Raw genomic sequence first — 17,201 nt, 5'->3', positions numbered from 1 at the left:
GCTCTCCCCTTGAGGGAAATGGGAGAAGAACTCCTCTGTCCCAGTAGAGGGAAGGTCCCAAGTGTGAAAGGCATGGGAGTGGAAGGGTTGGGAAGCCCCTACCCTGGCTGGGGGTTTGTAGGCCTCAGTTGCCTACTGTGGGGCCTTGGTGTAACTTGCCCTCTTGTTCTCTTCTTTTTTTTTTCCTTCTGTTGCATTCTGTCTCCAGTTTACTTTTGTACTTGAGAACATAGCCCCTCAGTCTGCAGTCCACCTTCCCCTTTTCCTGTCTCCTTCCTTGTCCACGCTCCCACCTCCACGTGGCTGCTTCATCTTCAGTTCTTTTGTTGGTTTTGTTTGTCTTCTATGTAAGATTCTGAAGCAACTCTCTTCTGGACCTAGGTTTAACCCCTTCAACACCTGCTGCAGCCGCAGCAAGGGACAGCTCAATTTGGGGGAAGATGTTGCTCCCACTCTTACGTTTGAGGTTAATTTTTTTTAAATCTGAATTTGATTGAGGCATGGCTTAGATGTCACTTTCATCATAGCTGTACCTAAAGGGTGTACTTCAGCAATGTGAGCTTCCTCAAAGCAGTTCCCTGGCTGTGATGAACCCAGAAGGAGGACTGCAGTGTGAAATTGATTAGAGGAAAGCCTCACCTCAGAGGAGAGCATCCGGCCTCAGCTCTTGTGGAGTTTCCCTTTAACTGCTGAAGTCTAAACTAGTTTATGGTGGTCACTTAGCCTTCAGCTCCCCACAGATACTGATGGGTTGTGCCTTGCTCTTGTTGTGGCAGCTCTCCATTTCACAGGAATGCAACAAGAAGGGTTGGTGATCCCTTTTTCCTATGCCACAAGGACAACAGCAGTGGCTATATTAGGGGTTGGTATTCCTGTAACAGATACAGACTTGTCAGGATGTCACCCTGGTTAGCTACTGGCATGCACCTTATTCTGAGGAAATCCAGGGCATGGAGGGAACAGGACTGGTAGGGGGAGTGAGTAGGAATTCTGGATTTTTCTTGCTTCATCAAGCTGTGTACCTCATTCTGTTGCATGAAGGGAGACATGGGTTGGGGGGTCCCAGGTGTGGGGAGTCTCTGTTGCTTAAATAGTCAGCTGAGCAACTGCATCCTGTGTGTTTCTGGGCAAGTCCCCATCTTCTGCTCTGATCTTTCTCCAAAGCCTCATTCTCTGAAGGAGTTACAAAAAACGGTAGTAAAGTAGAGCTCGGCTCTGAGAAAGAGCTTTGGGAAAATGTCTTGAGAACTCTATATTCAGCATCTCTTGGATCTCAGCAAATCTGCCTGGTTCATAAGCCTAAAACTCTTGCTATACGCTAGTGCTAGAAACTCTAGTTTAGACTTTTGAGTCTAAACTGGGCTCTCTCCAGAGTTTGTCATCAAGTCCAGCTCTGGGAAGGTGGGGAGTTGGAAGCAGGTAAAACTGTATAACCTTCTGTGGGTAAGTTGCATCTCTTCAGCGATGGGAAAGTGGAGGCACAAAAGAGCTACACAGCTGCTCTGAGTCCTTGAAGTGTTGAGGTGAATTCTGTGGATGAAATGAGCTGCACAGTTTGTGTGCAAGTCCCTACAGAGCCTCTTGTGAGTATTTTGTTCTCAAACAGAATCACTGAGGGAAGAGTGTAGGGAGAAGGAGCAATGCTCCTTGTATTCTAGACCAAAAGGAAGGGTTCCTCACTTCAGGGAGCCCTGGCTATGAATTAGAATGCACTGGGACTTACGTGCAGGGGCCAATGATCCTGGAAAGAAGGATGCCATCTGTGGGGTTTCATGGGTGTGAGGTAGACTGAATGTTAATAAAGGAAGAAAAGACTCTGTTGCAATAGGACATTCTGGGAAGGGTATGGGTTTTGCTTGCTCGCCTCCATGAACCAGCATTTCATTTGCGCTGAGTCCATATGCCTGTAATTCCCTATCTCTCCCCATCTCGGGGAGGGCAAAACCGAAGATCTGGAGTGAAGTAGTCCTCGTTCTGCGTGCCTCCCACTATCCTCTGTCGAACTGAGCTGTGGAAATGGATGGACAGAAGTACATCTGCTGAAGAGGAGCTAGGGCCTGATTGTACTGATGCCATAATTTGGGGGGAGGGCAAGCAAGATGATGCAGGGCTCCCAAGCCAGCAGGTATTGCTCAAATTTTCTTGGACAAGCCCCCTCCCCCATCCCTCCTGTTCTTCTGGGGCTGAGGCCTCTGGGCTGTTTCTTTTATTTATCTTCCTGTTGTTGTTTTGTATGTTGTTCCCCTCTTTGTGGTTCTTTGTGTGCGGGCAAAAAATATTCCCCCACCCCTGTTCTTCTGAACATAAAGCAAGGGACTTGCTTCCCTGGCCACATGGCTTCAGTGGCTGTCTCACACATGTGATTTGTGTCATTTCTCTATAAACACAACTGTAATCTTCTCCTTGGGCATGGATAGCACCCAGCTCATGTACTTTGAACTCTCTCTGCTAATAAACACAATTCTACTCCCTTACTTTGTCTGCTTGGCCTACATATAGGTGGGGAAGGGTGGCCCTGGACTACTGGTGGGGCTGAGGGAGTGGGGGCTGACTCCTTTGTATCTAGCCTGAACTGCTCCAGCAGGTGGGAGCGGGGGAAGGTAGTACACCTTCTGCAATTCCAGGCCTTGTCTCTAGGGCAGTGGTTCCACTCCGGATCTTAAGTGCATAGCTGGTTCTCAGTCATTCTATTTTACTGATCTCAAATTTGCCCTTGGGAAGAAAGGTGACAACCCTAAACCCTGTTACTATCTGTGTCAGGAACTTGGGTTAGTAATTGGTGCTTGTCCCATAGAATGTAATAAAGAGCCTGACCCACCTGGCTTTTCTGCTCTCCACCATCAAGCAGTGTCTTGTGTCCAAGAGGAAAACATTAGGTACCAGTGGTAACTTGTGAGAGGGCGGACAACTGTTCATAATGAGGGTGGGAGGAAGATGCGTGCTCTGCCTCACTGAAAACAGACTTTACTAAGGCTGAAAGTAGTAGAGTCCCGTGCTGTTTAAACTGTGTTGCAACTGGGAGGTTATTAGAGAAGGTTCAGAGGCAGTGTAGGAATGAGGTGCTCAAAGGAGATGTCCATAAACAGGACACTGAAAGACTTCAAGTTTGAATTTAAAGGAGACACTCCCATTTATCAGATGGGGTAGTTAGTGGGTGCAATATGTAGGGAAGGGAGTCAGAGGAAAAACACAACTAGAGAAGAGGGGATTGAGAGCTACAGCTCCCTAAGACAGGGAGGAGGTAATTCCCTTTGAAGAAGAGAGTTGTTAAGGAAACACACCCATCAGGAGAAAGGGGGCATGGTGGTGCTCTGTATCTGTAGTTCCTAAACTGTGGGCTGTGACAGAGTCCTAGGTGTTCTGCTGGGGTGAAGTTCAAGGGGGCATTGCCTGCCCCCCCCAAACTGTGGAGTGCCTGCCCCCTCCCCCCCAGCTGTGGAGTGGGGGCTGGCAATGGTCCCCTGCTCAAGAAGCCTGGAGCTCCTGGTGGGCAGCAGAGGGTGAAGTGGAGCTGCCAAATGGTGGGTGGAAAGTGAGGACAAGGAGCTGGCCCTGAGAGGCAGCTGCTCCCAGGATGATTTTGAGAAGGCCAGAAGGTCCGTGCCTGTTTCTGGTCTGAGCTGCTGCACTTGGTAATCTGTGGCTGTTGGGGGGGGGGGCCCTCTGGACTACTGGCCTTGCAGGGGGGGCCCCCAGGGCTGGGTCTCGGTGGTGCTGCTTTGTTTCCGTAGGCACAATTATAAAATCGTGACCATCCAATATTGGCTGTACTGAGCACCTGACTTTGCCTGGTACTGGTGGCCCCTGAGCCTGTCTGTCCCTTCTGGGTACGGCGTGCCTGTGAGGGATCAGGGCAGGGCTCCAGGGTGACAAGCTTGGGTACTTAGGGGGCTGCTGAGGTGGAAGGTGTTGGCAGGGACTGGCTGTGTCGCTGGCCCTGGTCCCTGCTGAGGTGAGGCCTTAGGAGAGAGAGCATTTTTCTCTTTCTCATGGGAAACCCTGAAAATTAAATTCCTACACTGGCAGGTAGGAAGAAGGAAGTGGTGGGGAATAAAATTGTAACATATGATACCTATGAGAAATGAGGCGGCTCACATTTCTACCTTCATATCGGAGCTGGTATCCTCCCACAGAGAGCCATTTCTACAGGGTACTGCATGCAGGAGGCATTCTGCAAACAGGGAGGGAAGAACAAGAATTAAAGTTACAGCTTGTCTGACAAACCTTCCCATCCTGTAAAGTGGTTTAATGGGGCGGGGGAGAAGGTGGAGGGGGGAAGGAGGTCATTTCTTGCTTTCCAGCTTCCTACGGTATTTCCTTTAATTTCTGCCATTGTTGGCCACAGTTTTCTGATGTACAACAGAAAAAAGCATGCAGTCAACGCTGTACTGAAACTGTATCACATATAGTTGGTGATGGTGATAGTGCAGGTGCAGCCACGTGCATCATCATGTACACTTAGACTCTCCCAAAGGCACTGGCGTGTAGGCTGTGGCCTTGAACATAGCATTATATATGCTTGGAGACCTCAACAAAGACACAATAATTAAGGCTGTGAGTTTGTCAAGGAAGTCATGGGTTCCATGACTTTCCAGGGCCTCCGTGACTTCTGCAGTGGCGGGTGCGGCTGGCCTGGGGGCTTTCTGAGCAGCTTGGGCAGTCCCTGGGCCAGCTGTACAGGCTGCTGCTGTGGCAGTCTTGGGCCACCATGTCCCCCTTGCCCAACAGGAGTTTAGGTGTGGGAGGTTTCAGGGCTGGGGATTGGAGCGCGAGATGGGGTGAGGGCTCTGGGTGGCACTTACCTCGGGGCTCTCTTGAAGTGGTGACATGTCCCTCACGCAGCTCCTAGGCAGAGCTCTGTACGCTGCCCCGCCCGCAGGTGCCTCCCCTGCAGCTCCCATTGGCTGCGGTTCCCGGCCAGTGGGAGTTGCGGAGCCGGGGCGGAGGAAGCGCACAGAGCCCCGTAGCTGCACCTCCACTTAGGAGCTGAGGGATTTCGCCGCTTCCAGGGAGCCTTGTAGAGCCAGGCAGGGAGTGTACCCCCACTTACCCCCCTTTCCCTCAGCAGCTGCAGAGGTCCTGGGCTGCCCCCCTGAGCACCCCTGTGCTGCCCCCTCCCCCCCCCCAAGATTCAGTCAAGGGTGTATAGTACAAGTCATGAACAGGTCACGGGCTGTGAATTTTTGTTTACTGCCTGTGACCTGTCCATGACTTTTACTAAAAATACCCATGATTAAAACGTAGCATTAACAATAATGCATGCAAGATGTCCAGATGCCCACAAAGTGACACTGACAGTCAGGCATTTACTCATTAAGATATCCATGAAGGCAGAGTAGCATTAAAAGTCAAACATAGGTTCAGCTGTCCACAAAAAAGGTAGATACTCAAATTGACTGTCACACATACTTTAAACCAATTCTATAATGAAAAGACAGTGAATTCACTTCAGAAGAACAATGAGAGACTTTGTAAGACTATTTGTTTCATACATGCAAAGACAGAGGGAATCAGAGTGGTAATGATAGTCACATGCATTCACAGAAATGAATGTCACTGATGCTTTTAGCATGCTATCTAATGCTGCCAAAGTGTAAAAGAGACAGACATCTTTTGTATGTCTGTCAGAGGCAAGTACAGTTGCCCAGAACAGGGTTTCATGCCGTTTGGGGTTCCCTCTGCTTAGTCCATTTGTCATGTATCTTGTCATTTATGTCCTGATGCAGTGACAGGTGGTTTTATAACATAATGGCATCTCTGATGTTGCTCTCCTGTCTCCCAGCATTGGGCACCATGTTGCACATGGTCAGAAACAGACAGAGACACTCCTATCCTAATGGCAGGGCAGTGCCATTATAGTTAAGGAAGTTTCATGACCTCAGTTGAAAGGTTGACCTTTCTAAGTCCTCTAAAATCAATATGTTTAGTCAGATTCCTTTGAAATTTGGTGTGCCACTGAAGGCTACAGGGTAGAGTTAGAGACCCAAATTTGGGATCACTTGAGCTATAGGTTGGGGGGGAAAAAACTGAACAGCCTTTTTCAAAATATTCTAGGGGTGTTTTGTGTGTGTGTGTGTGTGTGCACGCGCTCAGACCTGCAGATTAAACTGTTGATGTGATGTCAGCCAAAATGGTCTCAATCTGTTGAGTTTTACCCAAACTAAATTTTTGGGGGACCAAATGTGAAAACAGTATTTCAGAAAATGGTCAATTTTTTTTTGCAGTGTGACTGTGCCATTACAGAAAAGTGTCAGGAGAGTTTCCATTCCCACCATTTTATATGCTTTAAAGCTTGACTCTTGTAAGTGTTCTCAAACCTGTACAGTTACTCGGATTGATATGAAATGTGGTGTGCCTCTAAATATGGGGTTACTTGGCCAAGAGATGCCCAAGTTACAGGGCCCCCTTCCAAAAATTGGTTTCCTTCTGCTGCCTTGTGCTATTAAACTGAGAGAGATTAATGACTGGATGAACCATGCCTTGTTGAGATTGATGACTGTGAACTCACCCTTCAGTTAATGTAACTAAGAATAAATTTATCACAAGCGTCTACCTATAACAAAAGAGTTTTGGACTGAGTGGCTGGAGCTTGCTACAATTTGTGAATTATAGGTAGTAATTTTATTTTGGAGGGGAAATTAGACACGTGAATGCTTCCTGGGAGGGAAGAGTTATTAGTGGGTAGAGGGAGGAATTGGGGGAGAGGGGTTTGGTGCTACAGTGAGAGTAGTGGGTGTATGGGGATGGAGTCTAGGTCAGAGAAGTGTGGGAATTGGTGGGAGTGGGACACTAGGAAGGGGGAATGTGGGGCTGAGTGGCAGCAGGACTGGGGGACAGCTAGGGGTAGGGGCACCTGGCAGCCCTACATTCTCCCTTTCTGTGTGTGTTCCCAGATCTGGGGGGGCTCTTGCTCCTTTAGGGGAGTCTGAGGACATGGCTACACTGGAAACTTCAAAGCGCTGTTGTGTGAATGCCCCCATGGCAGCGCTTTGAAGTACGAGTGTGGTCGCGCGTGAGCACTGGGAGAGAGCTCTCCCAGCGATCCTGGTAATCCACCTCCATGAGAGGATTAGCTCTGAGTGCTGGGAGCCTGACTACACTAGCGCTTTAAAGTGCTCGGACTTGCTGCACTCGGGGTGATTTTTTCACACCCCTGAGCCAGCAAGTTAGAGCTCTATAAAATGTAAGTATAGACAAGCCCTGAGTCTCCCTCCCTGCCCCCTCATGTGTGCTGGGATATGAGGGATCTTGCATGGTGGTGAGGAAGGGGGATGGCAGAGTGGGGGCACAGAGATCAGGGATCTCTGGTGGTGTTTGATCCCCTCTTACTGCCTCCTAGGTGTGTGCCACTATCTGGGGGGCCTATGCCCATCTGTAGTACTCGGATGTGTCGTCCCGTCCCATTTGAGCTGGGTTGTGGGTGGCTTGCCCTTTTGGGAGGATCATAAGCACCCTCTCTGCTCCCATGTAAGCCAGGATCTGGGGAAGTCCTGCCGCTTTTGATGGGAAGCTGAGAACAAGTATATTTCATGCATATTACACACTCTAATCTAAAGTACTCATGAGGGCATTGGGAACCCCCACTGAGATGGATGGAGCAGTTCACATGCTATTGTTTCAGGCTGGGGTGTTCTTAATCAGCTGGGATCATCGCATTGAGAAGAATGGGCCACTTCACATCTTTCAGAGCCTCCTATACTACAGATGGATGTGTAGAGGAGCTTTTTCCTCCATGGTTCCTCTATCCTTCCTGTTTAAAGGAGGACACTTTTAAGAACTTGTCTTCATTTACAGTGCTGCACCGTGTACTCCTGGGGGAATTCTGCACCAATGTGCGTGTGCATAATTAATGGACCATGCATATTTAAAAATTTTTTGCAGAAAATAGCTTCTGCTGGAAAGTTGCTGCAGATCTGCCTTTTGCCCACCAGAGGGTGCTGTTGTGCTAGAACACAGTCGCTGTTCCCAGCCAGCTAGGGAAGAGAGAGAGCCTGCAGTGCCTTCTTCACAGCGCCTGTTGGCCCAGGTCAGGAGACAGGGGCTATGGGGAGACAGACAGCATGGGGCTGCTGGGAGTTCAGATGGGCTCATAAGGGCTAGTGGGGGGAGAACAGATTGGGGCAGGGGCTGAATGGGAGTGGAGATGCAGAGGTACAGGGAGAGGGAGGTGCAGGGTCACATGAGGATTGGGGAGGGGTGCAAGGCCACACGAGGGAAGGGAATGGCTGAGTAGGGGCACAGACTAATGGGGGGAGGGGGTGCAGGGACACATAGGGATGAGGGGGTTGGGGGTGCAGGGCTAGATGAGGAAGGGGGATGGCAGAGTGGGGGCACAGAGACAAAGAGGGGTGGGGGAGGGGGTGCAGGAAAACAGGGATGGGGGAGTGAGTGTCAGAGTGGGGGTGGAGGGACATATGGGGTGCAGGGACACATGGGGACAGGGGCAGATGTGCGTGACTGAATGGGAGAAGCTGAAAGTCAACCATGGTCTGAATGGGGGAATCTCTCTTAACAATCCGTCCCACCCCCTAAAAAAACCTGTCCGATATTTTTCCCACCCATACCCAACAACCTTCCAAGTTCACACCCAGGCTTCTTCCCTGTAATTACTTCCCTCTCCCTCAGCTCCTCTGTTACCCCTCACTCCCCCAAGAGCTTTGCATTGGTTCTGAGGGATGCAGGAAATACGGTTCTGTATTGTAGTTTAAATGAATTATTACTAAGAGTTCTGTATTAATATGCCTAGTAAGGAATCTATTTGACAAAAAATATTTCCTGAATCTTTTTTGTTGTCTGTATTGTTACAGACATACTTGCTGACAGGTATTTTGAAATAAATTATCAAACTAATTGAAACTGGTGTGATTACATTGTGTTATTTTGACAAAATATGCAGCATTTTAAAATATTGTGCACAGATTTTTATTTTTTTTGGTGCAGAATTCCCCCAGGAATAACTATGTTGGTGTAGTTAATCCACCTCCCTGAGAGGCGGTAGCTATGTTGCAGGAGGAGCCCTCCTGCCAACATAGCGCTGCCTACTTGGGGGGTTAGGTTGGTATAAGTATGTCGGTCAGGCGGGTGGATTTTTCACACCCTTGAGTGATGTAATTATACTGATATAGGTATGTAGTGTAGACCTGGCCTAAGTGCTCTAAAATATCTGTGCTTCAAAGATTTTCTTGAAATTTGCAGCCCTTCATAGGAGTTAAGAGTAGGACCCAGAGATAGAAGCCCTGGAAAAAATAGCAGTTTTTCAGAAAGTTTTTAGGTGGGGTTTTTGTGTGTATGCAGAATTAGAGATCAAACTACTGCTGTGATGCACGTCAAAAATGGACTCAATCGATCAATTTTTGTGCAAAGTAGTGCCACCCACTGAGTCTTTGAGGGACCCAAATTGTGAATGGTATTTAAAAACACTTTCACATTTTTGCTTGCGTAGATGTGTAATCTGGGAGGATTACAGTGTGTGCATGTGCCAATAAAGAAAAAGAATGTGAGAGGGTTTCTGTTCATCCACTTTATGCTTGCCTGGATAATATGAGGGAACGGTGCCAATTCCGTTGCCCCATGAATGCTCTGCCACTGATGTTTCTAGTCTGAACCTTTTTACCCTTGTGCAATAAAAATTTAATAACTCACATTGTTTGCTACAAGTTGTCTATTTTTACAGTATAACATGCATTTGTTTTATGGGGAGGTTTATTGTGAACACAGCAAACTAGTCAGTATCCAGTCTAACGAAAATGTCTGTTCTATTGGGTGGGGAGGAGCTAGAGACAGAGGTCTCTGTGTGTGGGAAGGTATCAGTGGGGAGGGCCAAGGAGACAGGTTGGGGCTGCAAAGGGGACTGGAAATTAGGACGGGTAGTAGGTAAACCTTGGACTGGTTGCTTGAGATAATCAGTATTTTTCTAGCCCCTGTGGGAAGGAGGGGGGCAAATGGCTACTTCATTCTCGCATAGTCCGTTGGTTTGACGACGTTTTCATGCTATCTTTTTTTGAGGATTATTATGGAGTGACTCTGAAATCCAAAGCATGATGCGCATGCTTGTGAGCAGATTAGGCACACAAAGTCATTTGGTGAGCGTCTTGGCAGCTATAGCAGTAACATGATGGTTTTCTCTTGCAGCTAACAGTTGATGATTTCTGTCCTCATCAAAGGCTTGGAGAGCTCGGAGTGTTGTATGTTGCCTTGCTGATCTATTTGACGGAGCCTTCTCGAGATCATCTAGTTTTATTGCACCAAAGTGTATGCTGTTCTTAATGCTGTCCTTGTAGTGCTGTCTGGCGTGGCCTTGATTCCGGTGTCCTTGTGCCAATTCTCCATAGAAAATTTTTCTGGGGAGTCAATGTTCAGGCATCCTAATGATTTGTGCAACCCAACGTAGTTGGGCTTTTATCACCATCGCCTTGATGCTTGTGGCATTTGACTTTTGGAGAACCTCCAGGTTGGTAATTTTGTCTTGCCAGCAGATCCCCATAATGGTGCAGAGACACTGCATATGGAAGGCCTCTAGCTGTTTGATATGCCATTTGTATGGTGTCCAGGTCTCATAGCCATAGAGGAGAGATGCGAGCACACAAGCCTTGTAAAGTTTTATTTTTCTTGAGAGGGTTGTGCTGTGAGATTTCAGGACTTTCTTGTGTAGCTTTCCTAGTGACTGAGACGCTCTCTGTATCCTGTTTGTGATCTCTTTGTCAAGAGATCCATCACTGGAAATGTTGCTGCCAAAATAGGTAAAATTGTCAGCTTGCTTTAGTTGGATTCCACTAATTGATATGCTAACGGGATATGGCATGGAGTAGTGAAGATGATTGATGCAACGCCACATTTTTCTCCAGGCTGATTGTTTTTGGGCGCTTCAGCGAAGCGATCTGCAATGTACTGGAGATCTCCCTCTGTGTGTGCTAAGAGGGCACAATCATCTGCAAAGTGTGCTTCTCTTATTAGTAGTTCTGTTATTTTTGTTTCTGCTTTAAGCCTTATAAGATTGAAGACTGAGATGTCGTGTCTGTACCTGATGTATATGTCTCTGTTGAGCCTGTCTGTAGCATGGTTGAGAACTTGAGTGAAGAAGAGGTTGAACAGTACAGGAGGAAGGACATCACTTTGTTTGACTCCATTTGAAATGGGAAAGGAGTCAGTGAATCCACACTGAGCCTCAGGTAGATTGGCTTCCGAGACAGTTTAGGAGGACAAGAGCAAAGATTTTTTTAGTGACAGTGATAGGAGAGAGATCCCATGGTAGTTATCACAGACCATTTTGCTGCCTTTGTTTTTAAATAGAGGAATAGTTGTGGCATCTTTGAACTCTTGTGGCATTTCTTCGTTGTCCCAGATGTCAGTAAGGATCTTCTGGAGTGTTGTTGACATCTTTGGACCAGGAGATTTATATATTTTTGCTGGTATTCCATCTCTGCCTGAGGACTTTCCTGAGGTCATCATACTGATTGCCTTTTCGGTTTCTTCAAGTGAGTGTGGTGAGTCAAGGTGGTGCTGAATAGGGTTTTGAGGTATCTGGTTAATAGCACTTGTTTCAATTGAGGATGGTCTGTTCAGTAGTTGGCTGAAGTGTTCAACCCATCTCTGTTCTATGCCATGTTTGTCTTTGATGACTGTCCAGCCATCATGAGTGAACCTGTGCTCACCTTTGAAGGTCCATAGACTAGCTTGAAAGAATCAAATAACTTGTTTAATTTGTTTCTGCATACCTTTGAGTGTTTTCTGCTACCTTCTCCCACCATTTATCTTGTATTGAGTGTAGCTGTCTCCGTGTGTTGCTTTGAAGGTGTTTGAATCTGTCTCTCTTTGGGGTGGACTGAATATTATTTTCCCAGTTTTGGAAAGCCTCTTTTTTCTTTTTCTTTCAAGAGTACTGTGATTTCCTCCTCATTTTCATCAAACCAGTCGCCGTGAGCCCTTTTCTTCTGTCTGAGGACGTCAGTTGCAGATTTTTGTACTTGTGACATTCTGTACCTTGGGGGAACACCCTGCACCCCCATGTCCATCCTTATAATATGATTGTGTGGTATCCAGTGCAAAGTTTGTGATGTTGGGTGTCTTTGGAAGGCTCATGATGCACTGAGCATAGTTATTATAGTAGTGTTATAGGTTGCAATTTCATGTACTTATGACGCTGAAAATGTGTCCTTGTGGCTTAAAACAAGCCTAGGCAAAGCTTTCCAGGAGCAGAGGGGCAGTTCCCTTGATGAGGTGTGACAAGCCCAGCCCAGCCTCACAGGAGCAAAGGACACTGGCCTAGGCAGCAACAAGGGATCTGTTGGACTCTCAAGTGAGTCGCTCCCCTTCCCTTGGTCAGTTTGGGACTACGATGAGATAATGCTCACCTGACTCTGAAGGGGGGGTGGGGCAAAACCAAGAGGGAAGAAAGAACATGATAAAAGGGAGATACATTTGCCATGCTCTCTCTCTTCCACCTCCATCTACTGACACCACCACCACACAACTGAAGCACTGATCAAAGGGGAGAGCCTGGCTGAAGGGCAACCAGCCAGCCTGTGGTGAGAAGCATCTAAGTTTGTAAGGGCACTGAAAGTGTTAAGATCAGTTTAGAATGCGTTTTGCTTTTATTTCATTTGACCAAATCTGACTGGTTGTGCTTTGACTTGTAATCACTTAAAATCTATCTTTGTAGTTAATAAATTTTGTTTGTTCTACCTGAAGCAGTACATTTGGTTTGAAGTGTGTCAGAGACTCCCCTGGGATAACAAGCCTGGTACATATCCATTTCTTTGTTAAATTGACAAACTCATATAAGTTTGCAATGTCCAGAAGGCATAACTGGACACGGCAAGATGGAGGTTCCTAGGGTTGTGTCTGAGACTGGAGATATTGGCTAGTGCCATTCAGTTGCACAGTCCAAGCAGTGGCTGACCAAAGGTCCTCACTCATGTAGCTAGGAGCAGCTTACATGCTAGAGGCTGTGCGTGAACAATGCAGGAGTGGGGGTTCTCACAACAGAGCAAGGTAAGGCTGGCTCCCAGAGTCGAAGATTGAAGTGACCTAGTAGATTACTGCTCCAGATAACACCAGGGAAACGTCACAGTACTGTGTCTCTGAATTCCTCCCATGAAACAAGGTTATCACCAAGGTTGGTTTCTAGTGCACTTTGTAGCTTGTCTCGATAGGATGCATGATTTAGTTCAGCAATATCCGGGGATGTCTTGATTGTTTTTGACATTTGAGGCGTGTGGCTACAATGCGTACATTTAGTATTGACCTAATCATTCTATGATCCATCCAGCATTCTGCTCCATCCACACATGGCTCTGGTGATCCAGCCATCCTTTATGTCACATTGTCGGACAATGATGTAATCTATTAGATGCCATTGTTTGGGGTGCATCCATGTAGTTTTATATTTGTCTGCCTGTCTGAAGATGGTATTTGTAACGGTTAGGCTATGTTCTGCACACTTGCTTAGGAGTAGGAATTCATTTTTCGAATGCCATTTTTTCCAATGACATTTTGCCAGTTGTTATCTTTACCTGCTTGTGCATTGAAATCTCCTACGATGATTAGTTTATCACTTTGAGGTGTTGACTTGATGAGAGAGTCAAGATCAGAGTAGAACCATTCCTTAGCATCATTAGGGCTTGTTAAGGTGGGCGCATGCACTGATGATGGTAGCAAATCACGACTTATTTAGCAGTAGCCCGAGTTTCATGAGTCTTTCATTGATACCTGTTGGAAAGTCTTCAAGACATTGCAAGAGTTTGGTCTTGATGACAATTCCCACTCCATGAATTGTGGTTCTTTTCCCTTCCAAAAGAAGGTGTAGTCCCCAGCTGGTTCTGTAATAAAGCCCTCGTCTACCAATCTGGTTTCACTGAGCACTGCAATGTCAATATCAGACCGGGCTAGCTCTTTTGAAAGGAGAGCTGTTCTTTCAAATTGAGAAGTATCATCTTTGTCTATCATAGTCCTGATGTTTCACGCTGCAATCTTTTGTGCTTTTTTAGTTATCTTTGGTTTTTGACCGCGCTGAGGATGATCCACCAACTTGCGCTGACTGAATCTGATTTGGGCAGGCAATGTTTGAGGCACCTTTTCTAGCCCCATTCCGTACAAAGGGAGAGCAGTGCAATCCTAAAAAGGGCTGCTCTGTCACCTGGCATGTTGCTGAGCTTCCCTGCTGCCCTTGGGTTAGGGATGGGCCACCAGTGTCCCGGGCCACCAGAGTAGCAGCCGTGTTAGTCTGTATTCCCACTGAATGCATCCGATGAAGTGAGCTATAGCTCACAAAAGCTTATGCTCAAATAAATGTTAGTCTCTAAGGTGCCACAAGTCCTCCTATTCTTTTAGCTGTAGTGGATAGCCATGACTTCTATAGTACCCCATCATGCCTTCCACAATGTGTTGCTGCACTGCTTTTCAAGCTGTTGGACCAATATACAGTCTCTTCCTCCTTGGCTACCAGAACGGTCTTTGTATGCTTGAGAGGACAATCCCTAAATCACCATCAGTTTCCACACTTCCTGGTACCCTCACCTGGTTTAGCCCACCTGCCGAGGTAGCTTACCAGGGTGTGGCCATTGTTGCATACTTACTGCTATATGGAGTCACGGGTGAGAGCTGGGTGTACAGTGAGGACCAGAGAGGAAAAGAACCACTCAAGGAGTGTGGCATTATTTTGGGGGTAATTAATGTGGAGTTTCCAAAGAGACACTGTGGAGGTTTGGAACTGACAGCTCAGGTATCTTGACTCCTGAGGGAAAAGAAATGTGTAAGCTGCCAGGGTTGCTAATGTGGATTCTAGATTATTCTTGGCTCATGAGGTGGCAAAAGTTTGCATGAGAGCAAGGAGTAAACCAAGACAGACCCTGCTCGCTCCTGGATGCTGACCTTGCTGCTGAACCCAGCGACGCCCTGCTCGCCAGGGAACCCGCTCCTGCCATGGACCTGCCAGAGGCCACCTACCTAGAGGGGGCAGAGGACACCCTGCTGTTCCAGGTACACCCTGAGGGGAGGGGAGGAAGTGGTCCAGGGGCAGCCGACCTTGGTCTGCCTGCAGCTTTTGCGTGAGGCACAACCAGCGTGTTGTGATCAGGATCCCTGCTGACCCAGCGGCGGACCACTCTGCCACTGTTAAGGCACTAGGTTGGGGTCCAATGGAGTAGGGTGGGCCAGGACCTCACCTGCCACCCCATCCCTGGGGTGGCAGCCTCCCCTCGCCAGGCCCAGTGGCCTGCATGTGTTGATTGTCTCCTGGAGTTAGGATGCCCAACCCCTGGGGTTTCCTCAGACTCTGCTACAAGAGCTCAGAGCTAATTGACTTCTGGGTGTTCTCTGCCTCTGAACCAAGAGGCCAGAGCTAGTTGACTACTGGGTGTGCCCTTCTCTACATTGAGCGACCAGGACTAATTGACTGCTGGCTTGCTCTGTCTTTGCACTGAGAGACCAGGGCTGATTGACTCCTGGGCTTGCTCTGGCCTTACAACTAGAGCCCAGAACTAAATGACTGCGGGTCTTGTTCTGTCTCTGTCTCCAGAGGCCAGAGGAAATTGACCACTGTGTGTGCTCCTCCCTTGGCTGAAGGGCCCGGGGATACTAGTAGCCTATATGGGCTCTGAGCCCTGCTGTTATACCAATAAAATAAAAATCAGCAGGATCTTATTAAAGGGGAAAAGGCAAAATACCACATTTATTGTGAACACAGAAAAAATCATAGTAAGCAGTCAGTTATAGCTATAACATTCCATTCAATCTCATATTTATTCATACACACGCACACATACACACACGTTCTGCAAGGTTGTTATCATAGTTACCAACCTTGGAGTTGCTCATGCCAAGCCACTGGCCAAGTGGCCTGGACATGAGGAGGGAGCAGGGCCTTATCTGATGCTCCTGGAAGTTGGTTTGCAGAATCAGACCCCAAAGTTCTCACTTTCTAGAGTCCATTTTTATAGGAATTTCTTCCTATGCCAGTCTATGGGAATTGCTTCATCATGCTGTTGCTGAATCAATCAGCAGATGGCACATTCTTGACGGCTCCGTGCTGCCAGATGTTATCTTGTTCTTTGGTTCTCCCATTCTTGAAGCTGTTGGGTGGATTCCGGTCTGTCCTCCAGGGGGTCCTCTGGTTATTTCCACCTGACACCTTCTTCAGCCGATGGACACTGGATTCTTAGGCTGGCAGCTCCCTGATCATTCAGTTATTATCCACACCAAGCATCCATCCACATACATCCTCTATCTCTGTTTTAATCACAATTGTTAACAAAGCGAGATGAATACAACAAAAGGCCGGGGAGTCTCTGGGTGCTGTTCCTATTGTTACAGAGTATTGCTTTGAGTCTCTCTGTGTGTGAGTAGTTGTTGTTACAAAGAATTGCTTTGAGAACAGACTCTGTCTTAGAATGTGCTAACACAATTAGCAGCTTGCAAGTTTCACACACACAGGGAGAGAAACAGTACCAAAAACCAAGAGACCTCTTAATTAGTAATACCTTGGAATTTAAACTATGGGGAATCAAACTCATTTGTGATTTTAATACAGAACTTCTTTAATATGATTCAACACTGCCATAAGGGCCCAGAGACCATAGACTAAGCTGTGCACGGCTTCTGCATGCAGGGCTCGAGGGGTATAAGCACCTGGCTGTTTGGCCCGTTAGCCCGGTTGGGACGCTACGCCTAACTCTAATTCCCCTGACACTAGGCAGCGGTCTGACGACTTAGTGAGGCGGTGTGGCCTCCCTCCGACCCAGAGCGGCAGGGACAACAGTGCCACCACTACAGTAGTTTATTTACATTGTTTTTATCCCTCCACCAATACATATCAGCGTCTCCATGCCTTCACACACTGTATCTCAACTTTCAAAGCTCTTCTTTAAAATAGGCGGGAGGGTAAGGTGTCACTATTGAGAGGACACCCTTTGTCACGCTCGCCTAACCTTCTGTTTCTCAAACACTCCTTGTTGGCTCATCTCCTGTTAGTCACAAAGTGTTAAATTGTCTCATCCCACACAAAGAGGAGGAATTTTGATCTAGAAAATTAAATAAGATGCTTCAGGCTGTGCTAAGTAGTTGCTGCTCTTAACAATTTCAAAATAATAAAATACAAACAAATTAGAATTGTTCAGATATTATGTCATAATCTGATAAGACTCAACGTGATAGGACACTTCATACTATGTACTGCTACTAGTGGCACTCAAACTGATCCTCAGCTC

At 47.3% G+C, this 17,201-nt stretch overlaps 1 protein-coding gene across 17 annotated transcripts in view; it reads left to right on the top strand.

The window, feature by feature from the left end:
- The window catches only part of VAMP1 (vesicle associated membrane protein 1), a 127,751-nt gene that overhangs the window by 4,829 nt on the left and 105,721 nt on the right, over positions 1–17,201 (top strand). The window contains exon 5 of one of the 17 annotated variants that reach the window (XR_012154857.1): positions 14,783–14,976. The exons of 13 other annotated variants lie outside the window; for them this stretch is intronic. Coding sequence is in view for 3 of the 4 variants with exons in the window: in XM_073311094.1 (XP_073167195.1) it covers positions 11,875–11,969 (95 nt within the window). In the remaining variant the exon portion in view is untranslated. 3 more of the 17 variants (XM_073311094.1, XM_073311159.1, XM_073311060.1) reach the window with 3 other exon arrangements.

The sequence above is a fragment of the Lepidochelys kempii genome, chromosome 1 (genome assembly GCF_965140265.1).
Source record: "Lepidochelys kempii isolate rLepKem1 chromosome 1, rLepKem1.hap2, whole genome shotgun sequence".
NCBI classification, from domain to species: Eukaryota; Metazoa; Chordata; order Testudines; family Cheloniidae; genus Lepidochelys; species Lepidochelys kempii.
This window is presented reverse-complemented; position numbering and strand designations above follow the sequence as displayed.